This window comes from Citrus sinensis, chromosome 3 (genome assembly GCF_022201045.2).
Source record: "Citrus sinensis cultivar Valencia sweet orange chromosome 3, DVS_A1.0, whole genome shotgun sequence".
NCBI classification, from domain to species: Eukaryota; Viridiplantae; Streptophyta; class Magnoliopsida; order Sapindales; family Rutaceae; genus Citrus; species Citrus sinensis.
The window spans coordinates 19,285,452-19,298,290 of NC_068558.1; the positions used below are offsets into that span (position 1 = coordinate 19,285,452).

General features: G+C 34.0%; 1 protein-coding gene across 1 annotated transcript; it reads left to right on the plus strand.

Moving 5' to 3' along the window:
• Positions 1-5,539: 5,539 nt before the first annotated feature.
• On the plus strand, positions 5,540-6,574 carry LOC107174545 (uncharacterized). Its single transcript, XM_052435811.1, has one exon. The coding sequence runs from the start codon at positions 5,540-5,542 to the stop codon at positions 6,572-6,574; it is 1,035 nt and encodes a 344-aa protein (XP_052291771.1).
• Positions 6,575-12,839: the final 6,265 nt, after the last annotated feature.

Consider the following 12,839-nt stretch of genomic DNA (forward strand, 5'->3'; position numbering starts at 1 on the left):
GCAAAATGCTATCTGTGTCCCTTTTATGTTGATTTTCTTTGGATCGTCCGTTAGCGGGTGTGTGCCATCATCACGCATTTTATTCTCTCTCATACATCTACATACATACATGCATACATACATACATTCGAAATGGTCATACATACATGCCCAGCATATCAATTACGAGAATAATGTAAATCCAAGATTTATCCATATCTTATCTTTCCTTTTTCTATCTAACCAAAATTTTTTGTATCTTTATACGTGCTACCGAACAAAGAATTAAAGATATCCAATTATTGAACATAATAATTCAACAAACATTAAATTTAAAACTAATCGCCATGGCCGTTCATAAACAAGCTCTAAGGAATTCTTTTTTTTTTTCGCACTAAACTGAATCATGTATTTTGTTACCTTCAACTTTATAACAATAATCATATTAACATATTAAGATATTTGAATGTTTTTATACCATGCGGTTGCTTTAGTTCCATATTGATGAATTTTATTAAATTTGATCAATTCCAATGAAATATTTTTTAATTCAAATCTTTTTATTTGGTACAATTGAAGCTTACATTGAAAATCAGATCAAAACCAAATCTTAGTTAATAATAATTAGTTTGTAAAATTTTATTGTTAGTAAGAATGTTTCCTCATAAGATCAATTTGTCTAATTCTAAAAATGATACAAGAGCTATGTGTTGAAACATTGTTACGAATTTAGCAAGTAAGCGAGGATTTGAAGATAGTTAATTCACGAAAAAACAGTCAATTCATGAGAGAAGTAATCCGAAATTAATTTTTCTAAATTAACAAACTGAAGCCATTAAAATAAACAGTTGCACATATACTTAAATGTGGATTTATTCTAGGGTGATATGGGAGTTAATATTATTTCATTAAAAAATAAAACAATCAGTGTTTAAACATAAATGTATACTACATCTCGAGATTTATACGATAATGGTTTTTCAAACAAGTAATTTTTTTTTTTTCAAAAACACTAAAACAAACAAAGATGTGGAGAAAGTTAAAAGGAAAAAAAATATTATAAATATTAGATGTACAATGTTACTTTTGCACAGCGTTACTTTTGTTATTTATGGGGTGGATTTAAAAAATATATTCATTTTAATCTTTTTTATGGGTGGATTCTGTTAATCATACGGTGGTGGCTTTACCCAAAAAAAAAAAAATGCGGGGAATATAACCATCATTTGGTTAACATATGTCTAAGGCTTTGTTTGTTTAAGTTTTTTGGCAACTCACCTGGCAAACTTGCAAATATAATTTGACAACACAACTAAATATTTTTCGCAGTTATCTACGAAGGGTCGGTTTGGTAATGTTTTAGGTTTTAAAATAATTGATGTTATCTACACTATAAAAATAATCAGCTGTAAAAAAAAATTAGATAAATATTTGGTAAAATTTATTTTAGCTCCTATTCTTGATGAGTTCAACAATCCAATCCAGGATGCTGTTGCAACTCTCATTTTGACCATTTCCCTCCATTTCATTGGTGACCCTTCTCACCTCCGTGATAAAAACGCTGAGCTACTACATAACTTGAGATGTAGGAAACTTAGTGAATTCCAAAGCTACAAAACCTCCTTTTTCACCAGATTATTTCTAAGAGATGATGCAAATCATACTACTTGGAAAGAAAAATTTCTTGCTGGATTACCTACCCTTTTGGGTGAAAAGGTAAGAAATTCTATCAAAGCCCTTTATGACAACCGTATTCCGTATGATGAGCTCACCTATGGTGAACTTGTCAGTTTTGTCAACAAAGAAGGTTTAAAGATTTGTCAAGATTTGAAATTACAGAAACGACTTAAGTGGGAGCTTAAGAAGTCTAAACAAGAATTAAGCGGTTTCTGTAAACAATTCAATTATGACCCCTTTAAAACTTCTATTTCCAAAGATTGTAATGGTGAGTGTTCTTCTAAACCTCGCAGGAAACATTACAAATCTAAACACTTTAGAAAACATTTTCGTGATTTTAGGAAACTTCCTTATAAGAAACCTTCGAGGCCTTATAAGAAACAAAGTTTCTCTAAAAAGAAAGAACTTAAAGCCAAACCTATAACCCCATTCAATTTCAAAGATGCTACATGTTTCAAATGTGGCATGAAAGGTCATACTGCAAAATTTTGCAGAATGAACAAAAGACTTCATGAGCTTGACCTCGATGAAGACATTCTTTCCAAATTAGCTCCCCTCCTTGTTGAATTTTCTGATTCTGAATCTTCCATGTCGGGAGATAATGATCCTTACCAAGTTGATGAGCTTTTTGACTCAGATGACTCTGCATCTAGCAGTAGTGAATCTGAATCCGATTCATTTTTAAAGAAAATCAATGTTTTGACCAAAGACCAAGAAACTTTTCTTGAACTTGTAAAGCATATTTCTGATCCAAATCTTCAAAAAGAATATCTTGATAAACTTTTGAAAACTTTGGATTTTAACAAAGCCGAGACTTCTAAAGTCCCAATTGTTAAAAAAAATTCTTATGATCTTACTCAGATTTTGGACAAAAAGAAAACAAAAAAGTCAACACCCACTATCCAAGATCTTCAAAACGAAATCAAGCAGATTAAGCTTGAAATCAAAGATTTATTTTTAAAAGCATTATAAGTTTTAAAAATAATTGTATGTGTTTAATAAATCTTACTATAGAGTTGTTGTAAAAATAGAAATGATGGTATTGGACATAACGTTCAATAAAATTTATTTACATATTTATAAACATATCATTTTTTAGTCTTGTCTTGGAGACAAGTTTGTCTGTCTTGTCTATAATGACAAGTTTTCTTTCGTGAAGTTCCTAAATTAAAGCTTTCTAGTCAGAATTTTTGTGACTTTTCGGGTTAGTCAAGTGCAATGTCAGGAAGAGAGTAGGAGTTTGAAATCAACATTGGTTACGCTCATATCAATTTGGAGGAAGAGGAGGAAGGAGGTCTGATTGTAGAAGGAGATGATGTTAATGAGAGTGGTCTAGGGACTATTGATTCTCGGTTTTGTCTGGTGGGCAAATTCCTTACAGATAAAGTAATTAACTTCCTTGCCATGAAGAATACTATGGCTTCCTTATGGCGTCCGGGGAAAGGAGAGTGTATCAAGGATTTATCTCCCACGCTTTTCCTATTCCAATTCTTTCATGAAGTTGACTTGAAAAGGGTTCTTGAATCGGGACCATGGAAGTTTGACCAACATATTTTAATCCTTAAAAGGCTGAAGGAAAATGAACAACCCCAGAATGTCCTGTTGTGCTTTACTTCGTTTTGGATCTAGGTTTACAACCTGCCAATCGGTTTTATGTCTGAAAAAATTCTGAAAGATATTGGCAACTATATAGGCACTTTTTTGGAGTCCGATGCATATAATCTAATGGGGGTTTGGAGAAACTACATGCGCATACAAGTGTCTATAGATGTTAGGAAACCTCTTAAGCGAAGGATGAAAATGAAAAAAGCGGGCGGAAACTGGATTTGGGTTGATTTTAAATATGAACGTCTAAATATTTTTTGCTTTATTTGTGGATTACTTGGCCATACTGAAAAGCAATGTCCCAAATTGTATGATTGCCCTCCTGGTGAAATTGTAAAATGCTATGGTCACTGGCTGAAAGCACCAAATAAAAAGAATGCAATGAATTCCGGTGAACGGTGGTTGCGGTCAGTACTGCTGGGAGAAGATGACAAGGAAAAAGGAAGGAGCGTGGATGTCATAGTTACCATGGTAATTGATCCGGTTTTGGCCATGAATCAAGGAGATGCTATACGTAAGACTATTGATGGGAACGAGGATGTGGGGATTATGGTAGCTGGTAAGGAAGATGATATTTTGTTGCCAACTAGGACTCCACCAAGTGTGCAAGGAAAGCAAGTTAAGGGGACAATTAATGTGATTGATTTCAATGGAGATTCTGGGGATGAAATGGATGAGGGGTTAATTGTTAATGATGCTAAAAAGAGAAGGTCGCTAGTTGGGTCATGCAGCAAAGTGGGATTTGAAGGAGAAGTTACTTCCTAATCGATGCTTTTGGAATCAATTTTAAAAAACGGACCAGAGGTGGACCTTGTCGTTCAGGCCCACCGAGACCAATGAGTGTTTTAAGCTGGAACTGCTGTGGGCTTGGCCAACCACAAACAGTCAAATGCTGGAAGAGTTGGCCAAATGTAAGAAATCGATTTTTATTTTTCTTATTGAAACATTGTGTAATCGAAGGAAGTTGGAAGGTTTAAAAACAAAATTGGGCTATGAAGGTTTATTCACAGTTGACCCAGTGGGCTGGAGTAGAGGTCTTGCTCTCTTTTGGAAAGCAAACAGCAATGTTAGATTATTAAAATTTTCTAAGAACTGTATTGATGTGGAGGTTAAGTATCAGGACATGGGCAAGTGGAGGATGACGGGCTTCTATGGGTTCCCGGAGTCTAGCCGTCGTCGAGAGTCTTGGGATCTTCTATGCACTTTAACTACTGTGTCTTCCCTTCCCTGGGTATGCATCAGGGACTTTAATGATCTTTTAGCTGCTCATGAGAAGCGAGGGAAGAATGAGCACCCAAATTGGAAGTTGCAGGGGTTTAAACAAGTTGTGGTTGATAGTGGCCTCAGTGATATTGGCATGGAGGGTTATCAATTTACTTGGGAACGATCTAAGGGTACGGAGAATTGGGTGGAGGAAAGATTGGACATAGTTCTTGCTATTGATCCTTGGAGTCATCGATTCAAATAAGCACGGGTTTGGAGTCTTCAATCTTCTACCTCAGATCATCTACCCATTTTTATGGACCCAAATCCCCTAAATCATTCTCATAGGCATCGAAGATTTTGATTTGAAAACATATGGCTTAGAAAGGCTGATTGTACATATATGATTCAGGCTAGTTGGTCCTCATCTCATGGGATTGCAATTCAACAAAAACTTCTAAATTGTGGGACTGCGTTGCTTAATTGGGGAGGTCACTTAGCTAGTGACTTTCGCAATCGTATTTCTGACTATAAAAGGAAAATGTCTCTTTTGCAGGGGCATCGTGATTCAGCTGGTATTGTGGAGTTTACTGAGGGTAGGAAGCGGTTTAATGAGCTTTTCCATAGTCAGGAGGTTTTCTGGAAGCAAAGATCAAGGTTACTTTGGCTCAAAGAAGGGGATATGAATTCTCACTTCTTCCATACTATGCCTTCAACAAGAAAGCATAGGAATTCTATTTCAACTCTTCAAAATGCTCAAGGTCAGTCGTGTACCACCTCGGCTGAAATTGATGCTCTGATTTATGATTATTTCTCTAAGCTATTTATTGTTGATGGTTGCCAAAATGATGAAGTTTTAAATTGTGTAAAGACAAAGATTACTTATGAGCAAAATGAGTTGCTGTTAGAGCCTTTTTCAACAGGCGATGTCAAAGCAGCCCTCTTCAAAATGCATCCAGACAAATCATCAGGACCTGATGGTATGAATCCTGCCTTTTACCAACGATTTTAGCTTACTGTTGGTGAGGATGTGACTGCAGCTTGTTTGCATTTTATTAATACTTGCTCATTTCCGATGGGTTTAAATGACACCTCTATTGTATTGATCCCCAAGAAACCAAAACCGGAGATGTTGTCAGATATGAGGCCTATTGCTTTATGTAATGTTCTGTATAAGATTGTTGCTAAAATGCTTGCAAATAGAATGAAGTTAGTCATGGGTTCTGTGGTTTCTGAATTTCAAAGTGCGTTTGTGCCAAGTCGGGCCATCACAGATAATATCCTTATCTCCTCTGAAATTATGCATTTTTTGAAGAGGAAGCGACAAGGAAAATTTGGAGTTGCTACCCTTAAAATTGATATGTCGAAGGCCTATGACCGAATTGAATGGGAATTTTTGGAAGCTATGATGCTCAGGCTGGGGTTTAATGCTAAATGGGTGAAGTTGATTATGCTATGTGTCTCTACAGTTCGGTATCATGTTTCTCACGATGAGAAGGAGATTGGACCTATCATTCCAGGTAGAGGGCTTCGCCAAGGGGATCTTTTATCGACGTGTTTATTCATTCTTTGTGCGGAAGGTCTCAATGCGTTAATCCGTAAACATGAGTTGGCTCGCTTAATTCATGGGGTAAAAGTTGCTCAAGGGGCTCTTGTTGTATCTCATCTATTTTTTGCAGATGATTGTTTTATGTTTTTCAAAGCCAACCAAAGTGAAGCTCGTTTAATTAAGCACATTCTTGCGACTTATGGTCAATGGTCAGGACAATTGGTGAACTTTAACAAATCTTCCATTTCTTTCAGTTTGAATGTTAACGAAGATGTGAAGGGGCTTATATGTGATACTTTGGAGGTTAATGCTACTACTAACCATGGCACTTATCTTAGATTACCCTCTCTTGTTGGCAGGAACAAAAAAGAAGTTTTTCGATCTATCTATGACAGAGTATGGCAAAAGCTTCACAGCTGGAGTATCAGGATGCTGTCAAGACCTGGGAAAGAAATCCTATTAAAAACAGTGGCTCAAGCTATCCCGAATTATGCCATGCAAGTTTACCTTCTGCCTCTTGATCTTTCCAGAGAGCTCGAAACTATGATGAACTCAGTTTGATGGAGAAACAGCCGCAATGGTGGAGGTGGCATTCACTAGATGAAGTGGAAGTTTCTTTGCGAACCAAAGACACATGGAGGAATTGGCTTAAAAAATCTACATGACTTCAATGTGGCCATGTTGGGGAAGCAAGTTTGGAAACTTTTATCGAATCTGAAGTCTCTTGTTGGCCAAATTTTCAAAGCTCGTTACTTCCCTTATACATCTATTGCAGAGGTTGATTTGGGTTATATTCCAAGCTTTGTGTGGAGGTCTCTAATGGCAGCTAAGCATATTGTTGTTCATGGTAGCAAGATTCAGATTGGTAGTGGTCAGAATTGTACTATTGGGTCAGCTCCTTGGCTTCCAGATGCAGATAACGGCTTTCTTTCCACCAGCTTACCTGAGCAGAAAACAACAGCACCAATTAGTAGTTTAATGGCTCCTGGACAACGTCGATGGGATTATGATGTAGTGGCAGATTTATTTAACGCTCGAGACAGGAATCTTATTTTACAAATTCCCCTTAGTGCTCGGAGGGATAAGGATGTGTGGTATTGGTTGGCAGATCCTCATGGTTTATATACAGTCAACAGCTATTATAAATTACTTAATCATTGTGCTACTACCCCAACATCTGGTGTGTGGAGGAAAATATGGAACTTAGAGGTGCCTAATAAGGTGAAGAATTTTCTTTGGAGGGCTACTATAAATGTGCTACCAACAAACGATAATCTTATTCGGAGAAGCGTTGACGTAATGCTTATTTGCTCCCTCTGCAATCAGCAGAATGAATCTGTTGTGCATGCTTGGTGAATTGTGTCTTTGCTCAAATATGCTGGATTTCTTCTTCACTTGGCTTTGCTGGTCATCACTCTTCATTTCTTAGTTAGCTAGATCAAGTCTTTGCCCGCTGTAGTAAGGAGATGTGCAATCTTGTTGCTATGATATGTTGGAAAATCTGGTTTCGCAGGAATGGAAAAGTTTGGAATAACAAAGTTTGCAATGTGCACTATATCCTTAACTCTACTGGGACTTATATGTTTCAATGGCAAACAGCGAGGAAACAATCTGTTTTCATTGATGTTGATTCTTTCCATGGTTGTCATGGGGCTGTTTGCTAGGAGAAACCACATCCTGGTTGGCTCAAGTGTAATGTTGATGCTGCAACATTCTCAGCTCAGGGGAAAGTCAACTATGGAGGAGTTATCCACAATTCTGAGGGGGTTTTTGTGGATGCATGTTGTGCCTGCCTGAGTGGAAGCTTTGGTGCAAGAGATGCTGAAGCGTTTGGTGTGCGGGAGATTCTAAGCTGGATTAAGCAACGACAGTTGTCTTGCGTTGTTGTTGAGATGGATTGTTTTAAAGTCTTTAAAGCTCTCACAGAGAACTATTCTTGTCCTAATGGTTATGGCCTAATTCTTGATGATTATAGAGCTTTAGATCGTTCTTTAGGAGATATTAAATTTTTTTTTTGTCTGAAGGTCTGCGAATACTGCTGCCCATGTGGTTGCACGGGTGGGGGGTTCTTTGTCAGGCCCTGGAGAATGGAGTAATGTTCCATCTTCCTGATTAATTGTTTATCTGTCTTCTGTTTCCAGTTAATACATCTATCAAGTTTTATTAAAAAAAAAAAATTTATAACACATGTATATAAAAAAAAAATTATTCTGTATATATATATTTGATAATTAAAATAAATATTTTATATTATTATTCTTATTTTTATCTCAATATAATTGGTAATAATAATAATCTCTTTAAAGTTAATGATTTAATTTCCTAATTAATAATGACAATTTTGAATTTTTATAATATAAATGAAGATATTTATGGAATCGTCTGAAGTATAAAATTGATTCTTAAAATAAGATTTTGAAAAGTCACTCCTCGCCTTTTTAAAAATTTACTATAGAATAAAGTGATTTTACCAAATTTCTAAAATAATTTGTTAAACACTAAAATTAGTTTTTAACTTTTCAAAATTACTTATAAACCTTCCAAAAATAATTTGTTAAATGGGCCCTAAGAAATAAGATCCAAGAGTGATAACTAATAACTAAACCCCCATTAACTTACACTTGACATATATAACTTTCATAATAATAGTAGTTGAAGACCATAATACCATAATATCAAATGAAACTTAAATCTAAACAAGTTATAATACCGTAATATCAAATGGAACTTAATTTAAACAATTTAACTCATATAGCAATGATGTAACTGTAGTATGAAATTTAATCTAACTAAAAAAATATAAAAAATTTAAATTTACTCTTTTGTGTAGATAATTCATATAAATCATTTTAAAAAATGAAGAACGTCAAAGGCAAAGCAAGATTTAAGAAGATAGTAGGTATTGAACCTTGAATGTGACCATGAGAGATAGTGAGAAAATTATTGGCCTTAACCAATTAAATTAAATTGGTTTAAAAAGAAAGGGAAAAAAAAAAAAAAGAAGTATAGCCAATCTAATTGGGTTTAGGATACTAAAATTGAAACCGAATCAATTTTGATTCGACCCACTTGGTTGACGACTAAACTAGATTTGATTTGAGGGTCCGGTTATGTTGCAACTGTGGTACCGTGCCACAGTTGCAACCAGCCATTGGATCCACTTAGATGAGGGGTGAAACAGTGGATCCAATGACTGGTTGCAACTGTGGCACGGTACCACAGTTGTAACATAGCCAAGTCCTTGATTTGAACACCCGTACATGTCCAACAATGAATTTGAACTTATAAAAGATTTAATGTGTCCTTTAATTTAAAATTGATTTGCTTTAGTTTTATTGATTTAAAAAAGGGGGAAAATTCCAACGATCAACCTTTTTAAATTTTACAATATTAAAGTTCCTAAAAAGGTGCATTTGTGTGACAATGGATTAATCGGTATGAAAATTAGTTTCATAAACTATGATCAAAATTATTAGACTCGTTATCATTATTTTTGGTCAAATTCAAGGTTAATTTTGATAATTATTTAAAACTTAAATAAAAAATCACGTAACCATGATTGAAGTTGGGAAATTCTATTGATTTTACAAAATATATATATCTCAATTAAACCAATTTTTTTTTCATTATTTCAATTAAAATTCAGTCAAATTTTACGTTCTCACAATTATATAAATTTAAGAAAAGTTGAAATTTCTTTCCCAACCTCTTAGTTTGTCGTTCAATTTAAAATAGAAATATAATCACATTAAATTGATTTAACAATAAGTTACTTAATAAATATTTATTTAGTCCCTATATTTTGATTTAATCACATGTTTAGTATCTATATTTAAAAAGTACCTCAAAATACCTTTTTAGTTAAATATGTTACATTCTTACCATTGTTTTTCTTTACTTTTACAATAATACTACTAGAATAATATTCTTGACACTAATTAATTTATTTATAAAAATTTAATTAATGAATTAACCATTATTAATATGGAAGAACTAGTATTTTTTGAACCCATGCAATAGTCTTGTTAATAATTTATGTATAAATAAATTAACATCAGCCAAATTATAGCAATATTTAATATCCTTACAATAATTTTACTATTAGGTATTTATAAAATATTAATTTACCAAATTACACCTAAAAGTAAAATAATAACATAAAATTTATGAAATATTTTATTTTATTTTTAAGGCTAATTTGATAAATTAGTATTTTTTTATTAATATCCCCAAGAAAGTATGAATATTATTGTAGGGGTATTATTATAAGAGAAAAGAAAAACAAGGGTATGAGTGTAACATATTTAATAATAAAAAGTATTTTAAAATATGTTTTATAATATAGGAATTAAATGAGCATCTAACTCAAAAAATATGATGATTAAACAAACATTTATCATAATTATTTTTATAGAAAAATATCAGTAAAATAAAAAAAATTAATTAAACATGATTTTTGGTAATTAGGCGAGAGATATGCTCCAAAATTTAGCAACAAAACAAAAAGCATATGTCGTGCATGAGCGTGGATTGTAATGGATGAGGATGCATGGGTTAACGTATTATACCGTTGCCACGTGTAAGTAGTTTGTTGGTGGTAAGGTGATAGAGTTACCATAGCTGTTATTATCCAATGTGGTGACAGACACACAGGCTCCTTGCGAAGGGCATCATTCTCAACGTTGCACGAGTGCCGCAAACGCAAAAAGGCACCGGTAGGGAAATATAACACTCGCGTCCTTTAAATGCCACGTGTCTTCATGAAACGGTGTCGTCGTCAGCTGTTTCGAGACTATTCAAACTTGGCTTCATGAATCGCGATCATGTATAGATAAAAATGAAATTGAAATTGGGTGGATGGAGATTATGAAGACGAAAAGGACAAAGAAAAATCTATCCATCACGTGCGCAAATTGGATTTATATACAATTAAAAGCCAAAAAGAAATAAAATCAAACATCATCTAATAACCAAAATTTTTATTTTTCTTTTAGAAAAAGGTTTAGTTAATAAATGAACATTTTGTAAAATTCTTGTTTAAAAAGGGCACGTCTTTGTTGACATTCACGTTTCGAATTTCGAAATTGCATGTGTAATGGGATAGAAATTTAGGTAAAAAACAAAAGTCTGCGGCTGCATTCTATAAACAAAGGTGGTCACGTGATTGACCTGCAACGTAAATCATATAAAAAAAACCACATTATGATTGATGGATTGCTGTTACACCAGACCGATAAAAAGGTTGTTGTTACACCTTTATTATTTTTAATTTTTTTGAATTATTATTTATAGTAAATAGGGTTTTGCTAAGGTATATCAAATGTAACTTAGAACAAATACAGGATTCATGATTTCTCACTAATTTCATATATTATCATTCTCTTGTATTAAGTAACTACTTTTGAGTTGTTAGCTTGGGAGGAAATTTGGAAGCTAACATGCACTAATAACTTGATGAGATGTGGCTAAAAAAAGTCAATTAAATTAGAGTTAGCTAATTTGACTAAATGATAGGATAGCTTACGAATGTTAGAAGATAAGCTCTTAGGAAAAAAGGAAAATTATGGTAAATATGCTCAAACACCAACGAGTATTATCAAAACTCAAATTTAGCAGTTAGAGCCAACATGTGAACAATGTATGCCATCATAAAAAAAATGAAATATTTCTTTTTTGGGCTAAAAAGGAAGAACTAATAATAATAGAGATTATTTTCATAAAGCAATAAGAGGGAATCACATTGTTGTCCTTTGATATCGCTTGAAAAGTAGAAGGATCACAATGCTAAAAGCATGCAACCTGGCGAATTATAAAGTCAAAAAGGAGGTTGAAAGTTTTCTTGCCTTTTAAGCTCACGGATGTCACTATCAAAGGGCAAAAAAATAACAAAAATTTTAAAATAACCTCACTTGAGAGAGGTTAGCCAACAAATATCCACCAAGTATCCAAATGAACCAAATTGACCTTCAGACGCACTTCAATTTAAAACTCAAGGGTTCTTCAAAATGATAACATTGCCTGTCAATGTTACATTGCAGTATCAAAGGTTAGCTACCAAATAGCCTCTGATGAGCAAGTAGCTAATTTCCTCGCCAAGAAGCACATGGTCACCTCAAGTTTAGCATATAAAATGACTAGCATGCCACTATCGAGTGAAAGAGAAACGCTAGAAAAAGAGCTTCACAACTATTTATTGAAGAAAACAAAGTAGAGGAGAAGTCCATGAAGGTAGACTTTGTGACTTTCCAAAAAAGTTCTAGAAGGAAATAATCGCCAAAGCAAATTGAAGCGTAGTTGGATTCAAGAATCTCCAAAGAAGAAAAAGGAGGTATGCTAGTAGAGAATCCATTCACCATTCCTATTAAAATGGATGATCACAACGGTTGTCAAGATTGGTTCCCATCTCATAGATGAAACCGAAGAACAACTCATAACTTTCATGCAAGATTTTAGTGATGTAGTCACTAAGTCACTTGAAGATATGCCAAAAATCGATACAAAGGTTGTTTGCCATAGACTCAATGTTGGTCAACATCATAAACTAGTTAAAAAGAATAGAAGAGCTTTCAACCAAGAAAGGTAGGAGGCAATAGAGGTAGATTACTTGCTGCAAGCCGAAATTTTTAAAGAAGCCCCTATCCAAACTAGGTTTCAAACATTTTCCTAGTTAAAAGTCCAATAGCAAATGGCGCATGTGCTTCAATTTTATGATCTTGAACAAATCATGCTCAAATGATAGCTTCCTCATCCGTATAGTGGATCAACTAGTTAATGCCATATCCAGACATGGAATGTTGAGCTTCATGGATGCATTCTTGGGTTATAA

What these genes read in the sequence shown, in the direction of transcription:
- LOC107174545 (XM_052435811.1), top strand. Translation starts at nt 5,540, where the DNA reads ATGGGTTTAAATGACACCTCTATTGTATTGATCCCCAAGAAACCAAAA.